This window comes from Marmota marmota, unplaced genomic scaffold (genome assembly GCF_001458135.2).
Source record: "Marmota marmota marmota unplaced genomic scaffold, marMar, whole genome shotgun sequence".
Classification (NCBI taxonomy): domain Eukaryota; kingdom Metazoa; phylum Chordata; class Mammalia; order Rodentia; family Sciuridae; genus Marmota; species Marmota marmota.
Genome location: NW_026000000.1, coordinates 4177854 through 4197816, shown reverse-complemented (window position 1 = coordinate 4197816; position 19963 = coordinate 4177854). Strand labels below are relative to the sequence as shown.

Genomic DNA, 19963 nt, shown 5'->3' with positions numbered 1-19963 from the left:
ACCTTGGAAACAAAGAGTTGTTTGAATGACAAAAGACTTACTTTTGTAAGGCACATATCTAATTTGTGTCTTATTAAGGGTCCTAATGTATGTTGCAGAATTTTTATGATAGTCTGGGTTTCTTTGTGGTTGGTAACTGGTGTCTGTATTCTATGATATTCTTAGGTCCTAGTAATTTTAGAGAGTGTTTAAAAGGTGCAAAGTGATATGCCTGGAAAATTTGGTTTTATAGCTGCTAAGGTAGAGTCTCATGCCCCAAAACAATAGAATTCAAATATTTAACTCTGTCAGAGGCATTGTAAGTGTTGGATTTGAAAGTTAGATTTAAATGATTTCATTAGTTTATGACATATTTTCTCAAATCCATGAAGAGCTGCTCGTATTTACTCTGGAATTGAATGTTTCCTTTATTCATCTTCCTTTGATTCTCTTTGGAATCTGTTTCCCTGATATTTCTTTTGTGTTACACACCTAACCAGTAAGTACAATTTCACCTGTAAGTACAATTGAGAGGCAGATGTGCTTATTAGAATGTTAGAGCATTGTTACAAAAGGTATTGGGGGGCACGGTTTCATATTTATTTTTTTACATTGACATTGTTCAAACATGAGAGTCAATTTCTACTCTTTTAAGCTTCCAACTGAAAAACAATTACATATTTTAACTATTTTATCTAGAGACACTTCAAAATATTCTTACTCAAAAAAAAATAACCCCCTTATTCACTCAAAAAAAATTCAATGGGGGACGGAGGGGGAAGCAAAACTCAGTGATAGGCACTTGCCTAGCATGTGTGAGACCCTGAGTTTAATCCCCAGCACCACATACACACACACACACACACACACACACACACACACACACACCCAAAAGTTTAACATAAGCAAACTTTTCAATAACTCTGTTTTCATTACTCCTACTAGTTATTAAGCTGGGCTTTCATGTCTGATACCTGAGACATTTGTGAGATTATTGGTGTTTCTGTATTTTTAGCTTCTGTGTTAGTGTTCTCATACAAAAAACATAACACATATACATATATGTGAAGGGGACAGGGGGAAGGAGAAAGGATTTACCCTAAAAAATTGCCTCGTGCGATTGGAGGCAACTTTAAAATCTGTAGGGTAGCCCAGCAGGCTGGAGACCCAGAGATGTAGTAGTCGAAATCTAAAGGCACCCTGCTGCCTGAATTCCCCCTTCTTCTGGGGAGATCAGTCTTCTTTTCAGGCCTTCAACTGAATGGAGGAGGCCCAGCCACATTATGAAGGATGAGCTCCTTAGAGTCTACTGATTTAAATGTTAATCCCATCTAAAATTATCTTCAAAGAATCATCAAAATAACATTTGACCAAATATCTGGGTATGATGGCCTAGCCGTGGAGAGCAAACTCAAGAGTTCATATAAAATCAGCCATCCCCGTTTCTTTGTTATCAAGAGTTTTCCTGCCTCTTCTTTTGTGGTCGCTATGTTGCTGAAGGCGTAGCTTCTTTGAACCGTGCATTCTATACCTTCTGATTCATTGTGTTATATACTGAGAAGTCGGAACATGCAGTTTACTTACATTCCTCTTAAAGACTCAGCATAAAGGTGAGAGGGACTCACTTTCCAAAGAAAATGCAGGAGCTTCAGTAATGGCCTCCTGTCATTTCTTATTCCTCCTATTTTTTGGCTGATGGTTCTCCATTACAGTTAAGCTTGCAAGACTCATGACTCCCAGAAAAGTCAGATTACCAGTCTCTTCAAAAATATTGAAAGGTGCTGCTGTGCCTGCACCACAGTGAGCATCAGAAGGACTACGTATTTGGGGTCCCAGGGACTGTGGGTTGTCTTGAGTTTTCCTCTCTTTTCAATTCAGTGGGTTGGCCATGCCTAGTGTTGGTTTCCAAAAAAAACTAGAGAGTTTTGTTTTGTTTCATCAAACTTTATTTTGTTTAATTGGGTTTTTGAAGGCTTTAAGCTTCCTCGTGCATTGGGATCAGGACAAAGCTTTAAAAATGGAACCCAGGCCAAGTGTGGTAATGCACACCTGTAATCTCATCTATTCAGGAGACTGAGGCAGGAGGATCATAAGTTCAAGGCCAGCCTCAGCAACTCAATGAGCATCTATCAGGAACTTAGCAAGACCCCGTCTCAAAATAAAAAAATACAAAGGGCTGGGGATGTGGCTTAGTTTTAAAGCATCCCTAGGTTCTATCGCCAGTACCAAACAAACAAAAGCAGAACCCCAAAAGAGATACATGGCCTTCCCATACCCAAGGTTAGGCCACCTTTGTGGGCCACTCAGCCCACTTTTCACCCACTGCCCATCTCCTGCTCTGGGAAGCCCTTCAGGACTTCTCATCACTAATTCTAGAAAAATCCACAAGCAGCTAGGTGCCGTGGCACACACCTGTAATCCCAGTGGCTCGGGAGGCTGAGGCAGGAGGATCATGAGTTCAAAGCCAGCCTCAGCAATAGCAAGGCACTAAGCAACTCAGTGAGACCCTGTCTCTAAATAAAATACAAAATAGGGCTGGGGATGTGGCTCAGCGGCTGAGTTCTCCTGAGTTCAATCCCCGGTACCAAAAACAAAAACAAAACACCACACAGCTGACCTAGCCATGTTGGATTTGGGTTTTAAAGCATTCAAAGGGACTCTTTGGAAGGGACACTGTGCACATGTGAGACATCCTGCAGGGAGGGCACACCTTACTTCCAGTGTTCACATATCACACGGGTCTTTCCACAGATGGAGTGATCAACATGAGCATTCCCATCGTGCTGCCTGTCTCTACGGATGATAAGACACGGCTGGAAGGGTGCAGCAAGTTTGTCCTGACACATGGCGGACAAAGAGTGGCTATCATGCATGACTCTGAATTCTACGAGCATAGGAAAGAGGAGCACTGTTCCCGCGTGTGGGGGACCACATGTTCAAAACATCCCCATATCAAAGTAAGTTGTGAGATCTTTGGAAGGACTTTCCTGATCTATTTCAACCAAGAACAGAAATCATTCTTTTTAATTCCTTCATGGAGGAATCAATGGAAGAATGAGGTTCAATGGAAGAATGCTTTTCTAAGATTGGTTTTGCAAGCTTGGCTTTGGAAGATATTTTTAAAGGGGGATACAGAAATGTCTTTCTGTTTGAGATCCTTGAGACCTCAGATCCTCTAATGGTCACATCCTCAGCTAAATGGGAGTGTGTAGATAAATTAGTCTGGTGTCATGAGTGGAAATCATGATACCAGACTAAATTTGTGTAGTTATGCACAAACTCACCACTAGCCCTGTTCATCTTAAAAAAGATCAAGGAAAATATCTTCACACAGAACAAACCCAGTCAACCTCTGGAGAGTGAACTCAGAGTTCATGCTCTGTGGCCAGTGAGGGGGTCAAAGAACCTTTTCAGTAAACACAAATCAGCATAGTTAGTGGCCGAGTTCCCAGAGGAAGGTTAATACATTTTCATCAGTGTATATGTTCAAGATTGAAAAATGTGTTCCTCTGAGTAGGATCATTTATCATAAATGAACCTCCTCAGGTTCATTCACAACTTCTAACTGCTGCTGGGGGTGGGGGTGAGAGTGAGAGGGCATTATGGGATCTCCATTTCCCATAAATAAAAATATGTGAAATTGGATTCAGAAACCATTTCTCATCCAAGATAAACACATTAGGATGGAAAATGAAGAGAGAGAAATACTACTAATTTGACTTCTCAGATTCCCCAACTGGAATAACTTTCAGCAAGTTCCCAAGTTTCATCAAGAGCAGTTCAAGGCCCAGAGGCTCTAAGAAGCCTCCTGGTGGACAAAGTATGCTGTCTTTCTGGACCTGTTTCTTCACTGACAAAAGAAAGGGCCAGGCAAAATAACTCTAAGGTTTCTTCCAGTCCCTTGACCCCAGAGAAAATTATGCTGCTGTTGTTCTCAGTTGTGAAATGTTCCAAGACAGAAAGGACATTTTCAAGGTCCCTGTTGGTAGATGTTATGCCAGGGCTCAGACCCAGGAAACAGATTTGGGATCCCAGCAGGTGGAAGAAGAGGCAGAATGCTGTTAGGATAGTAGACATGCTTTATTCAGAGGTGGAAACAGCCTCTAGCCTCCAGCTTCAGCCCCTAGCCAGTTGTACTTAGCTCCCTTTTTATATACAGCCCTAACAAAGAAGGCACACTGCCAACAGGTTACATCAATGGGCATGCTCACAAGCAAATGTTTACAACCTTGAGCATGTACACTGAATCAGAATGTTTCTGACCTTGGGCAGGGGTTGTCGCTCAGCGGTAGAGCATTCGCCTCGTATGAGCAAGACCCTAAGTTCAATCCTCAGCACCACACAAAAATAAATAAGTGAAATAAAGGTATCATGTCCAACTTAAAAAAATATATATATATATATAATGTATCTGACCTTGACTACACCTTAACCATAACATAGCCAATTTATGGCCTTGGCTACATACTAAAAACATAACATAAAACATAACAGCCTGCCAAAAGCCTCAGCAAGGGAACCGAACTATGGCCCTTTTGGTCCTGTCCCAAGAGTGGCTCCAGGGAATTTCTTAATCCGAATGAAAGAGGGTACTGGGCAAGCAAAGCAGCCTCTTCACTCACTGGATATAGCTAGCCACCCTCAAGATCAGCATCATTAGCCAGGTGCAATGGCTCATGCCTGTAATCCCAGTAACCCAGGAGACTGAGGCAGGAGGATTGCAAGTTCAAGGCCAGCTAGGGCAATTTAGTAAGAACCTGTCTCAAAATAATGATGATGATGACGATAAAGGGTAAAAGGGCTGAGAATGTAGCTCAGTGGTAAAGCATCTTTGAGTTCAATACCCAGCATTAGGAGAGGAAAAAACAATAAGAATCTTCAACCTTAATGCATATCTAGATCAAATACATTTACACGGTTTTTCTCAAAGAGGCTGCCAGACAGTTCTTGTAATTTCTGAATACTGACTTAGAGCTGTTTGAGGAATATTTTGTTCTAGGCTTCAAATATATTTCTGGTCATTTCTTTCCTGATCCTAATCATATGGGTTTGGGATCTTATCTTTGCCCAGTGACCCAAAGAATAACGGCTTTTCATTATGGCAGATCAGATATTTCTATTCTTTAGGTCTAACATCCACATACACATGACTTGCACTTAAAAAAAAAAAAAAACCCTCAGGAAGCTCTTGGGTGATCTTAAGTGATTATGTCTTTCATCTTGTCTTGCTGATGTATGTCAGCAGTTGGAGTAAGAATTAGAAGCCAAGGAGTGCTATCGTGACTTTGACAATATTGTCAGTGACTCTGTACCATTAGATCGTTAGAGAGACTCTATAAACATTCTCAGTGAGCTAATGGTGAGAAATGGGCCATGGATAACCAGAGAAAGAAAGCCACTCATCCGGTATACACTACCCTTGGGTTGTTGCATTTACCAGACACACAGAATTTTATTGGAAAACACAAACACTGGTTTTATTGGGAAAAAAGCTCTTCGCTGTGCATTTTTTTTTTTTTTAGCTGCCTGGAACTCAGTCATACTTTAGCATAATTTTTTTTTAGAACCCTAAACCTCCAAAAGTTGTTACTCCCAAAAGTAATCATAGGACTTGTATTTCCATGTGGCACTGGGAATGGCATTTTCTTTATGTCACCAAGGAAACGGACTGTCTGTTCCCATAGCTCCTCATTGATGACACTCCTGAAGGTCCATTCAAGGACTCTGTTGAGTCACTATGAAACCATGTGACATGATCCCAGATGAAATCATGAGGAAGAGCCGGTGAAACTTGTAAAAATAACGCTTGGAGAAACCCAGATGCCTTTCATCCATAGCTCTCAAAGCCTTTCCAGGCAGTAATTATTTCTCACAATGCTCTTGTGAAGTAGGAAAAAAAAAATCATTTCTTTCATTTTATAGATGTAGAAACTAAGAGAACAAAGTGTGACTTCCCAGTGAAGGATAGGAAAAAGAGGTCATAATTATGTCCTTTAACTCCACAATACAGACCAGAAGTTCAGTTTGATCAATAGCATTACCTGGGCAGCTTTAAAAATTACCCATGATGGGATCCCACTCTCACTGATTCTGATTAAATTGGCTTTGGATCAGTCCTGGTCCTGGGAGGTTTTAAATCTCACCATGATTTGAATGTGCTGAGAACCACTTCAGTTGATAATTACCTGGAGCTGTTTCCTATGACTTCACCTGGATATATCGAAGAACACCCCAAACTCAACATGCTCATCCTCTCCCCAGATTTGTTCCCCCTCATGTGTCCCTTATCTCACCAACAGCCCCACCATCCAAATGGTGATCTATAACCAAAACCTGGGTGTCGTTCTTGCTTCTTACTTCTCCTCTTGCTCATTCAACCACAAAGTTCTGCCTCCCAGGTATTACTTAAATTTATTCACTCCTGTTTCAGTTTGGGCCAGGACATTTCATTTCTTCCCTATCCCTCTAATCTATTCTTCAGCCAGAGTGAACTGTTCAAACTTTATTTGAGAACCCCTTTGCAAAGATGGGACTTATCTCTTAGCCTTTCACCACTGCCACTCAGCACATCTTCTTCTGGTCAGTAAATGATACCCTTCTTCTGCACATGCTCATTCCCTCAGCGTAGGACACTGTCCACTCCTGCCTCTTCATCTTATTCCCTCCTTTAAGAAAGTCAGCCCTAACGCACATGACACATAAGCATGAATAAATGCCTTCTGAATGCTCCCAGAGCAATTTGTACTTGTCCTGCCCACACCTCTGACAGGTACTACTGAAGGTGAGGCTGAAACAGGAAGCAGTGGGCCACTGATTAGAGGCATTGGGTGTGGTGGAAAGAAAAGCCCTGGTTTGTAAAAATCCTAGACTTGGATTCTGGCTTTGGTAAGACAGCTGTGTGCCCTTGAACTATGCTACTTTCCCTCCACAAAACTGCCTTCCTACCTGAAAATGAAGACATTAGATCCTCATGATTTCCAGGTCCCTTAAAACTCCAGATTCCATGACTATGATAGACACTGCAGAACAGAATGTATATCCCCCACTTGTATCATGTTGGTTTTTCTTCTCAATTCTTTTCTTTGAACCCCTTCCATCATGACCATATTTGTGGCCTTATTTTCCTGAGCCTACTATTTCTTTTTCTACTCTCTCTTCTTTTTTCATTCTGGCCTCTGCAGCTTCTCACTCTCAGTTGTTCCTCTCCTTTCAGTTTGCCCACTCCCTTGCCTTCTTCCTCTCCTTGCCCTCTCTGGGCCCATTCTATTTGCCATGGCTTTCTTAGTCTTTGCTCCAGTGCTTGAACTCATTATCTCCTCCTTTATGCATTCTTCTTGCCTGTGATTCCAAACCCAATTCCTCTTTCACCACTCCACCAGACTTGCTAAGCCTGATCCTCATTCTTCTGGGTGCATCCAGTTTTGCAAATCCCCTGGCTGTGGGCCTCCTACTCCCTTTGGCAGGAGGCTTGAGAGGGAGTGGGAACTTATAGGCCACAAGCACTGGACCTCCCTTCCTGACAGCTGGACCCAGTCTGGGGATAGTTGGAACACCGCAGAGAGGGCATTGCCCTTGCAGTCATTCTGCCCCATCCTAGAAATGCCAATGTCACACTTTCAACACTGCTCATCAGACTGGCTTTCAGGCTGGGTGGTAAATGAAGTCAGCGTCTTCAATAGAGCAATGCAGTGCAGGGAGGACCCCTAGTGTCCAGATGAGCTACTGCACCACAGGGATTTGGGGTCTTAATTTGAAAATTTTATTGGTTGTCTAAGTTTAAGCAATGAGGACAAAGTTATATATAGTTATGGGTGTTTGAAAATATTCTTTTAAATAATTTGCCTGAGTACAGGGCTTACAAAGGGGGGCATGAAAACAGAACCAAATACCTTGCCCAATTACCCTTGCTCTACCCCAGTTTTCTCATTTGCAATGCTATTGACATTTGGGGTCAGATAATTCTTTATTGGTGCATGGAGGAAGGTGGGCAGCTGTCCCATGCAGCTCAGGATATATAGTAGCATCCTTATCCTTTACACACTGGATGTCAATAGCATACTTTCTCCTAGTTTAAATGTGGCAATCACTAATGCCTGTCAAATGTCACCATGAGCAAAATATTGAGAACCACCACTTGCTCACCTCAACCCCATTCCCTGGACTCCTCTGGGATGCAGGTCATTGTAAACCCCAATATCTGGCCATAACAGCAAGGTTCAAGGAACACTCCACTACTACCTTTGTGCCTTCCTACTAGGTGTTGTTTTTTTAATTTCATTTTTTTTTTTCCCAGACAGGCTCTCACTGAGTTGCCCAAATAGACCTTACACTTGGATCCTCTGGACTCAGCCTCTGAGCAGCTTTCAGCAACCTTTTAAATCAATCAGCTTTCTTTTGCTCGCTGCACCTCCTCCTATATTAATATTTCAGATGGACAAGTTGTCCTTATATAGATGTAATCATTCAGTGGTTGTCTCTGTGCTACTGGCTTATTTCACTCACCAGAATGTCCTCCAGGTTCATCCATGTTGTAGCATTTAACAGGATGTTTTTTCCTCTTGAAGGCTAATGATATTCCATTGTAAGTGTATACCACATTTTATTGATCCAGTCATCCACTGGTGAACATTTGGTTTGCTTCCACCTCTTGGCCATTGTGAATAGTTGCTGAGCAACATCTCTTCAAGACCCTCTCAGTCCTGTGAAGTGGCACGGACCTGTAGCCACTCAGGAGGCAGAAACCAAAGATTCTCTAAATTGCTCAGGGCCTCGCTAAGTTGCTGAGGCTGGCTTTGAACTTGTGATCTTCCTGCCTTAGTCTCCTGAGTCCCTGAAATTACAGGCGTACGCCACCACGCCCAGCTGTTGACCATTTTTTAATGCACACAAGTTTTTAAATTTGAAGTAATCCCGTTTTTCTACTTTTGCTTTTTTGCCTGTGCTTTTCTGGTTCCATACGCAAGAAATCACTACTGAATTCCTTGTTTCTCCCTACATTTTTACCTAAGAGTTTTGTAGTTTTAGGTATTACATGTATGTCTTTAATCCATTTTGAGTTAAGTTCTGTTTATGGTGTAAGATAAGTGTCCAACTGCTTTCTTCTGCATATGGTTAATCAGTTTCCCCAATGCATTTTTCTGTTCTTTTTAGTTATACATGACAGCTGAATGCACTTTGACATATTATACATCTATGAAGTACAACTTCCCATTCTTCTGGTTGTATGTGATGTGGAGTTACACTGGTTGTTTATTCATATATGAACATTGGAAAGTTATGTCTGATTCATTCTACTGTCTTGTTCTACTACCTGTTCCCATTTTCCCCCTTTCCCTTCATTCCCCTTTGTCTAATTCAAAGTACTCTATTCTTCCCTGTCTCCCTCTACCCTGATTGTGAGTTAGCATCGGCATATCAAAGAAAGCATTCGGCCTTTAGTTTGTTGGTATTGGCTTATTTCACTTAGCATGATAGTCTCCAGTTCCACCCATTTACTGGCAAATGCTATAATTTTGTTTCTCTTTATGACTGAGTAATATTCCATTGTGTATATATACCACATTTTCTTTATTTATCTGTGGAAGGGTTCCATAGTTTAGCAATTGTGAATTGAGCTGCTGTAACATTGATGTGGCTGCTTCACTGTAGTATGCTGATTTTAGGTCCTTTGGGTGCCTATCAAGGAATGGGATAACTGGGTCAAAGTGTTCCATTCCAAGTTTTCTGAGGAATCTCCATACTGCTTTCCAGAGTGGTTGCACCAATTTGCAGTCCCACCAGCAATATATGAGTGTGCCTTTTCCCCAGTGCATTTGTTGAAAGGAATGTCCTTTCTCCCAGAGTGATCCTGATGTCCTTAATGAAGATCATTGAGAAAATGGGGTTTTAGTGAACCATCTATGTCTAGCCTGCCATGCAGACTTTGCTACATTTTGCTGCTCTTTGGTGATTTAATTTTAAAGTGGATTTAAGTGAAGGAAGCTTCATCTTTTGAGAGTTTCCTTAGAAATTATGCTAAACAATAATTAACTGGTAGAAAACAACTTGTCTGATTCCCCCCCCCCCCCAGGGCCTCTATTTTGGGTCCTTACTAGAAATAGTCCAAGATACATCAGACTGTAGGAGCAGTATGCTAGAAGTGGTTCCCAAACCCTGGAGTTGTCCATGAGCTAGCCAGAGAATCTCCAAGCATAAAATTATGCTCATGATACAAAGACTGTGTATCTGCGTTGACAGTTGCACAGTTGATATAAAAGCAACCATGCATAAAACTGGCACCTTAGACTCTAAATGGTGACAGCTAACTAGATGCATGGTCATTATACTCTCCATCAACATGAGCTTGCATTAAAAAAAAAAAAAAAACTTCAATTAAGAATGTTCTTTAATTTTTATTAGTTATTGATGGACTTTTATTTATTTATTTATTTATACGTGGTGCTGAGAATCAAACCCAGTGCCTCACACATGCTAGGCAAGTGCTCTACCACTGAGCCATAACCCCAGCCCCAAGAATGTTTTTCTTTTTTTTTTTTAATTTTTTATTGTTGGTTGTTCAAAACATTACATAGTTCTTGATATATCATATTTCACACTTTGATTCAAGTGGGTTATGAACTCCCATTTTTACCCCATATACAGATTGCAGAATCACATCAGTTACACATCCATTGATTTACATATTGCCCCAAGAATGTTCTTGATGAAGCTCTAAAAATGATTATTAAATCTTGACCTGAATTCATGTCTCTCTCACATCCTGTTACAAAAAGAGAAGTACACATTAAAATACTTCCACTGCATATACTAACATACAATGGTTAGCTTAAGGAAAAAGTACTTGTATGATTGAGCTACAAGTGAAGTTAGATGCTTTTTTTGTTTATGGTTTTGTTCTTTATGAAATAGCTTTTTTAAAAAAATACTGGAAATTGAATCCAGGGGCACTTAACCACTGAACCACATCCTCACCCCTTATTTATATATTTATTTTATTTTTTTTTTTTTGTAATATTTAGAGACAGGGTCTCACTGAGTTGCTTAGCAACTTACTTTTGTTGAAGCTGACTTTGAACCCACGATCCTTCTGCCTCAGCTTCCTGAGCCACTGGGAGTATAGGCGTACGCCACCTGCCCAGCTCCCTTTTTATTTTTTATTTTGAGACAGAGTCTGACTAAGTTGCCGAGGCTGGTTTTGAACTTGCAATCTTGCCTCAACCTCCAGAGCTATGGTGATTACAGCCATGTGCCCAGCATGAAACATCATTTTTACTTAAAAGAATAGGTGAAAAACTGTGGTTATTCAGAGTTGCTTATTTGGCAGATCTTTTCAAAATGAACAAAGTCCTGTCACAATCAAGAGTATTAGTTGCTTACGATTAATCTTTCAAGCAAAAAAAGTTTTTTTGTAAAATGTGTATTCACTGCCATGAGTTAGGCAGCTTCACAGTTCTTAGAAAAATTTCTGGTAAGAACAGCAGTAATATTAACAAATGTGTGTGTTTTTAAAAATTCTATAATAAACCATGTCAGCATTGGAAGACTTAAAAATTTAGTGAATTCTGGTGTCCTTCAACAGATGAGTGGATAAAGAAAATGTGGTACAAAAACACAATGGAAATATTACTCAGCCATAAAGAAGAATGAGATTATGGCATGTGCCAGTAAATGGATGGAACTGGAGATTATCGTGCTAAGTGAAATAAGCCAATCCCCCACAAAAAAATGAAAGCCAAAGGTTCTCTGTGATATGGGGATGCTGACTCACAATAAGTGGGGGTGAGAAGTAAAGGTTCACCAGATTGGATGAGAAGGAGAGTGTCAGGGGGAGGGATGGGGGATGGGAATGGGAAAAACAGTAGAATGAATCAGACAGAACTTTCCTGTGTTCATATATGAATACACAACCATTGTAACTCCACATTATTACGACCACAAAAATGGGAAGTTATATGATATGTCAAAATACATTTTACTGTCATGTATAACTAAAAAGAACAACAAAAAAACTCAGTGAATCAATATTTTCTAGTTGACCAATATGTTATATTACACAATCATTCATGGGTAAAAGATTCATTCAAAGCATAGTGGATTTTTAATGTAATGAAATATGAAAAGTGCATAGAAAAAGTGTCAGATCTTACAGTGCAGCTTACTTTTAAAAAAACTAGCATTTATCATATTTTGGTGTAGTGTCAAAAAGGAATATCTACAATTATATAAAAAAGCTATCAAGGGGCTGGGTTTGTGGCTCAGTGGTAGAGCACTGGGTTTTCTTTATATACTTCAGCCCAAACAACATATTGCCACAGATTAAATGCAGAAGTAAGTATGAAAAGCCAGCAGTCCTCTGTTAAGTCAGATAAAGAGATTTGTAGACATGTAAAATAATGCTATACATCCTGAGGGTTTTAGGGGAAGGGAGGGGAATAATAGGATTTTTTTGGCTAAAAATGTTATTTATGTTAATGTGTAATAGATATATTAATGTTCATTTTAAATTAATTCATAACTATTTTCAAAGTTTCTCAGTTTTCATTTCTAATATGGAAAATGATGATAAATATAATCCACATAAAGGAAAGCTTTTGTACAGTCCCCACTAATTTTTTTTCCATCCTGCAGACTGAACCCAGGAGCACTTTATCATTGAGCTACGACTCCAGTCCTTTTAATTTTTAAATTTTGAGTCAGGGTCTGGCTAAGTAAATGAGGGTCTTGCTGAACTGCCAAGGCTGGCTTTAAACGTGTGGCCCTCTGCCTTGGCTTCTGAAGTCTCTGGGATTACAGGTGTGTACCACCCACCTGGCTTCATTTTTAAGAGCAAAGGAAGCCAAAAGACCAAAAAGTTTGATAAATAATGTGTTAAGAATGCTGAAGAATTGAAGGCAGCTCTTCATCCCAAGACTAATCCAAAAAGGAGGGAAAAGTTCAAATAAAATAGAAATCAATATTCATCCTGAACAACTTTAATCATGTTCTTTCTAGATGGTGATGGAAAGTGGGGATTGGCTGGTTGGTGGAGACCTTCAGGTGCTGGAGAGAATAAGATGGAATGACGGGCTGGACCAATACCGTCTGACACCTCTGGAGCTCAAACAGAAATGTAAAGAAATGAATGCTGGTATGTAAACTGCTTTGAGTGCATTTGTTAGTACTGCCTACCATAGTCTGATAAAAGAATTAAAGATATCAGGAATCAGTATTTTAAAATGAAAACATCTGGTATTAGGCCTGTAATCCCAGCTATTCCAGAGGCTGAGGCAGGAGGATAGAAAGTTTAAGGCCCACCTCAGTGATTTAAACAATGTCCTAAACAACTAAGCAAGAACTGTTCTCAGAATAAAAAAAAAAATAGCTGGGCACGGTGACACGTACCTATGATACCAGTGGCTCAGGAGGCTGAGGCAGGAGGATCTCGTATTCAAAGCCAGCCTCAGCAAAAGCGAGGTGCTAAGCAACTCAGACACTATCTCTAAATAAAATACAAATAAAATATAAAATACAAAGTGGAGATGTGGCTCAGTGGTTAAGTGCCCCTGAATTCAATCCCCAGTACCAAAAAAATTTAAAAAAATAAAAGGAGCTAGGGATGTAGCCCAGTTTTTATAAAGCGACTCTGGGTTCAATTCCCAGTACCAAAATAAATAAATAAATAAACAGAAATAAAATAAAATGAAAATATCTATAGGTATATCTATGATATAGAAACAGTTCAAATTTGTAGTCTATTCATATGCTGGAACACTATGCAGTAGTTAGAAATATGCACAGACACAGAAAGATACCTAAAATGTATTAAGTAAAAGAGCAAATGGCAGAACAATATGTACAGCACAATCATATTTTGGAAGAAAAAAAATCATTTTTAAAACCCTAACCTGTGTATATAAAAGCAGAAAAGTTTCTGGGGTAATATGGCACCAAACAGCAGATAACAGCAACTACCTACCTCTTGGGGATGGAGTTGGACTAAGGAGAAGGGAAGATTGTAATTCTTTATACATTTTGAAAAAGAGAAGGAAAAGTAATGATAGAATTATGAATGATTGTTATATTCTAGATATATATTAACTATATTTCACCACCAGAAAGAGAGTAAGGCTCTCAGAAGTCTATCATTGTGTGGAGTAGGTTTTAAGCTTTCTTTAAAACTACTTTAAAATGATGGTCAAGTCTTTTTTTTTTTTTTTGGTGGCACTGGGGACCAAACCCAAGGGTGCTCTACCATTGAGCTACATCTCCAGACCTTTTTATTTTTTATTTTGAGACAGGTTCTCACTAAGCTGCTGAAGGCGGCCTTGAACTTTCAGTCCTTCTGTCTCAGCCTACTGAGTCATTGGGTTTAGATGTGCACTAAAGTAGTATTTATATCTGTAGATTACTGCGCCATGCATGGGCCCCAGGAAATGTTCTTCCTTATTATTCATCTCCTGGGGAAACAGGACTAGAGCAAGAGCACTGATTAACACTGATTCTTCCTGAGCCTTGGTTGCAGTAAAGGCCCTGCAAAAAAATGTGTTCAGCCAGGCACAGTAGTGAATGCCTAGAATCCCAGCAGCTCTGGAGGCCGAGACAGGAGGATGGCAAATTTAAAGCCAGCCTCAGCAAGTTAGTGAGGCCCTAAGCAACTCAGACAGACCCTGTCTCTAAATAAAATATAAAAAAGAGGTGAGGATGTGGCTCAATGGTTAAGTGCCCTTGGGTTCAATCCCCAGTTCAAAAAAAAAAGTGTTCATTCCTGAGCCTCCCTTAATGGCTTCCTGTCTGCATCCTCTCATTGTCTAAGCAATCTTGCATTGATTGGTGGGGTTTGATTAACACTGATAGGCAAAAGCAAGTGGATGTAATGAATACACTGAACCATAAACATAGCTTTTTCTTTCCTGTCTGTTCTTATGGACAAGAAACAGTGCGTTTCTTTGACCTTGACTTTTCTGCTTTTCTCTCCCAGATGCAGTGTTTGCCTTCCAGTTGCGCAATCCCGTCCACAATGGTCATGCTCTGTTGATGCAGGACACTCGTCGCCGGCTCCTGGAGAGGGGCTACAAACACCCAGTTCTCCTGCTCCACCCTCTGGGGGGCTGGACCAAGGATGATGATGTGCCTCTGGACTGGCGGATGAAACAGCATGCTGCTGTGCTTGAGGAAGGGGTCCTGGACCCCAAATCAACCATTGTTGCTATCTTTCCATCTCCTATGTTATATGCCGGCCCCACAGAGGTGAGCAATCCCTGAGCTGGGCAATTAGATCAGGATGCAGGCTCAAACTGTGTATCTAGAAGAGTGAATGAGTCTGTGATTCTTTTTCTCTTCCTCATGAGCAAATTCTGGTCTCTTTGTCCAGTTTAACAATGTGGCCATTTTGTATTTGTAAAAATGCTAGAAACATCAAGCCAAACCTATTATATATTGCCTCTGAGAATATGGAGGCTGGCTTGTGAACCAGATAGGTAATGGAGCTCATCTGGGTTATTGGACAAGTTGTATGTAGCCTAATATTCAATCATCATAAATGATTCAACATGCCCAGTGAGCCTCTTAGAAGGGAGAGGATGTCCTTAAAAGATAAATGTCAGGCTGGGGATGTAGCTCAGTTGGTAGAGTGCTTGCCTGCATGTACAGGGACCTGGGTTTAATCCTCAGCACCACACATACACACAAAAATGGTAAATGTCTCCCTTTTATCCTAACCCAGTGAGCCTATCAGGGATCTTCTTTGTCCTACCGCACCAGCAGTGTAATGTTTGAAGAAGTCTGAAAGAAGTATGATGAAAGTCTCAACCTTTGAGCTGCCCCAAACTGAAGTTCATGAATTCTCTTAAATCTCCATCCTTTGTATTTCTATCTGGGCTTTAGAGAGGGCAGTGTTCTGTTGAACTGGAATCAATGTTTGCATGTGAAAGGTAATTATTAGCTCATGTTGGAGTCTGTAATTTCCTTTAAACTGTGATTTAGCCAAATAAGGAAGGACGGGATAGCAAAGTTTATAGTTTTTGTAGGTCAGTAGATATGAGTGTTCCTAGTCTGCTGTCCTGTTTGGAGAAGAGATGAGGAAATACATCCTTGAGTTCTAAGGAGGGAATTCATATGATCCTTTCTTTTGTTTTGCCTTTTTAAAAATTTGTTCTTTTTAGTTATACATGACAGTAGAATGTATTTTAACATTTAGACATGGAGTATAACTACCTAATCTTGTGGCTGTACACACTGTGGAGTTACATTGGTTGTGAATTCATATATGAATGTAGGCAAGTAATGTCCTATTCATTCTACTGCCTTACCCATTCCCATTCCCTCTTCCTTCCCACGGTCCAATCTGGTGAACCTCTACTCCTCCCTACACAACCCCTTCTATTGTGAGTCAGCATCCACCTATCAGACAAAACATTTGGCCTTTGATTTTTTTTTTGGTGGGGGGGATTGACTTATTTCACTGGGCATCATAAACTCCAGTTCCATCCATTTACTGGCAAATTCCATAATTTCATTTTTATTTATAGATGAGTAATATTCCATCGTGTATATATACATTTTCTTTTTCCATTCATCTATTGAAGGATACCTAGGTCAGTTCCATAGCTCAGCTATTGTGAATTGAGCTGCTATGAATATTGATGTGGCCATGTCACTACAGTATGCTGATTTTAGGTCCTTTGGGTATTATGTGATTCTTTTCTTTGAAGCTCCTATTGAACCCAACAGAACCAAGCATGAAGAAGAGAGCACAGTCTTAGTTAGGACTGGCTTTCTTGCAACTTTTAGGTGGCCAGTATTACTGAACTACTTTTAAAGCAGAGACCCATAGACCTGGCCTGTGGTGACCATCATGTCCTTTATATGATGTTTCCTAGGTCCAGTGGCACTGCAGGGCCCGGATGATTGCAGGGGCCAACTTCTACATCGTGGGCAGGGATCCTGCAGGAATGCCCCACCCTGAGACCAAGAAGGACCTGTATGAACCCACTCATGGGGGGAAGGTCTTGAGCATGGCTCCTGGCCTCACCTCTGTGGAAATCATTCCATTCCGAGTGGCTGCCTACAATAAGGCTAAAAAAGCCATGGACTTCTATGATCCAACAAGGTAGGTTTCCAGAGAAAAACTAGTCAAAATCTTTATGACTGGAATGATGAGACAAAATTTTGGCCCTTTGGGAAACTCTCCAGCACATTTGCACACGCTCCCCGTTAGAATGAAGTCTCTTTGGAGTCAAAACTTGGTCTTGGACATTTTTTATCTCCTGAAGTTGCAGCACAGTCTCATGCACATAGTAAATGGTCCATAAATATTTCTTTCAAGGACAGGGTTGTAGCTCAGTGGTAGCACACTGGCATAGCATGCATGAGACTCTCTTGAATTCAATCCCCAGCTCCACAATATATATATTTTTTTCTTTCTCAACATGTCTGCTTTCAGCATGCACCAAATACTTAGGACATTAAGGGCGGGGGGCAACATAGAAAAAGATTTCAATGAGTATTTATGATGCACTCATTCCCCAGGCTGAGAGCCCACAGAACTAGGCAGAAAAATAGAAAACAGTCCTGGGCCTCAAGACACTTCTCACAATAGAGTGGGTGACAGTAAATATTGAATACATAGTTGCCATGATTTCCTTTTTCCTCTGCCAAGTTCCTGAACTGAAGATTTAGTGAACTGATCATTTTCAAAAGTGCAACATTTTACAGAAAGGAAAATAATGTGGGTGTATAAACCCATAACCTAATTCCAGGAACCTTTAGGATAGATGTTACTGACCTACCCTGAGTTCTTTGCTGCTCTACTGTGACAGGCACAATGAGTTCGACTTCATCTCAGGAACCCGTATGAGGAAACTCGCCAGAGAAGGAGAAAATCCCCCAGATGGCTTCATGGCCCCCAAAGCATGGAAAGTCCTGACAGATTATTACAGGTCCCTGGAGAAACTCAACTAAATGCACCTTGGCTCCTAAGTTTCCTTCTGAAATGCTCTTTGATTACCTTTTCTATTTTTGTGATTAGATATTTTGTATCCAAATTGCTTCTCAGTGACTGATTTTAAAGTTAATATTTTGTAAAAAGGCAAAAACTGTGCCTATAATTTAAAGCCAACTTCATTTTTATATATCAAAGTCAAACTGAAGATTAAGTATTAGCAGGTGAAAGCAATGTTGCTATACATTTCAGAATGAAATTAGCTGTATTCTCTACCGTATCAGAGCATGTTAGGTCCCAGATTTCTAAAGCTTTGACCATGTGTCTAGTTTACTTGCAAAAAAAGTGAAGCACATTTTTCAGTTTAAACTTGTCAACCTACAATCTCAATATCATGTACCAGTGGTAAAACAAATTGGATTAACGGCCCCTTCTGTACAACTGGAAAAAAAAAATCATCACCCTAAATGAGATGTGCCTCACATCAAGTTTCTTGCTAATCATTTACCTCATGACTATACACAGCCTTACTGCCCAATATCCTCTGACTGGAGAAAGCAAATGTGTGATGATAATGTGAATTTAGTCTTAGGAGTCTATGCAACCTACTTCTGCCATGCAAGTTATATTTTCCAATAAGAGAAGTCTCAGTGGCCTTCCGTGACTAATAAATTGTGATATAATATAGAGTACTTCAATGAAGGAATTTGTACCAATGGATCAATCTGACCATGTTATAGAAAGTTAATTTTTCTCCTTTGTTGTGGTCACTGTGCCTACAGAGTGGTTGGGGCCTATCTGACAGCAGCAACAACAGCTATAAATAACCAAAAGTAATTCACATCGTCAGACTAGCAAGGAACTAGAACTGGAAAAGACTGCAGAATTATCAAATACTAACATTTTCTCTTAGAGGTGAACAAAATGAGGTGATATACATTCATGTGCCTTGTGAGCTGCTGAGCATTATACCAAAAAATGAAAAATTCCCATTAGGAAGTACTCTTGGCACTGAATGAGTGCCCAGGCCATTTGGATCCTGTCTGGTGTTCTGTCTACACCAGACAACACAGCTGGGTCTGTGCCCCTCAGACTCTTAGCAAAGTCTTTTGACCAGAAGGGGCTTAAAAAGCAGCCTTTTTGGATTAAAAAAAGGCCCAGGGTTTTGTAAACTCCACTAATTTTACTGTAGTTGGAACTGAAACTTTTCCAAAGACTCAGGCTGTTCTGAGATATCCTATGATGGCTTTAATTCCAAGAAATAATCTTTTGTGCTCTATGCATAAATTTTACGCCAAGGAATATATGAAAAAACAGTATATTTTATACATAGGTTTCTATTGGAGAAACCTAAACTAGAAAGAGAAAACTGATTTTTTTTTTCATATTGTCCATTAAAAAAAAAAAAGGCTGGGCTAATACAAGTTCTTTTGAGAATAAATTACACACAATGGCCACAGCAAAGTTTGTTTTTAACACAATAGTGCCTATACTCATTTAATCAGAGATACTCAATGCTGACTTTTTAGAAAACAGGATATTTATTTAAAACATGAGATAGGAAATAGTGCCTTAACCAAAATGTATTCTGTGATTTTAAAAAATATATTTAAAAATTGCTCTTTTGCTGTAGTTCTATATTTAGTGCAATGACTCTTTCTGTGTACAACCAATGCTTGTCCTTATTTTAATAAATTTCTTAAAACAAAGGCTGTCTTTTCTGCCTGTAGCACTGGGTGTGGGCTGACCACACAACTCTTGAGAGCTGTGTGACTGACTAGAAAGAAACAGCAAGACCAAACTTGGGACTGTTTGTGGTGCTCATGTCGTTTTCCAACTTGTGCTGTACATGTAAATGACATTGGTCTCAGCCAGGCAGATTGATCTTTTCAAAAGTGACTGGGTTGCTCTGGAGCCTCTGCCTAGAATTTCACTGAAGGAGGATTTGACCTTTTTTCCCTTTCATTTGAGGCAATGAAGTTATCTTCTTTGCCACCTGTTTCTCAAAGGAACAGATCTTGTTCTCAAAAGTGCTCCCAAGGAGTTTCACCAGCAGGCTTAGAAATA

General features: G+C 40.1%; 1 protein-coding gene across 4 annotated transcripts in view; it reads left to right on the top strand.

Annotated features, from left to right (window-relative positions):
- The window catches only part of Papss2 (3'-phosphoadenosine 5'-phosphosulfate synthase 2), a 95256-nt gene extending 75651 nt beyond the window's left edge, over window positions 1-19605 (top strand). For all 4 annotated transcript variants that reach the window (XM_048807432.1, XM_048807431.1, XM_015498872.2 and 1 more), the window contains 5 exons: window positions 2731-2936; window positions 12970-13105; window positions 14936-15204; window positions 16836-17065; window positions 17775-19605. In XM_048807432.1, the coding sequence (XP_048663389.1) occupies window positions 2731-2936; window positions 12970-13105; window positions 14936-15204; window positions 16836-17065; window positions 17775-17916 (983 nt within the window). In that variant the 3' untranslated portion in view covers window positions 17917-19605. The remainder of the gene's footprint in view (window positions 1-2730; window positions 2937-12969; window positions 13106-14935; window positions 15205-16835; window positions 17066-17774) is intronic.
- Window positions 19606-19963: the final 358 nt, after the last annotated feature.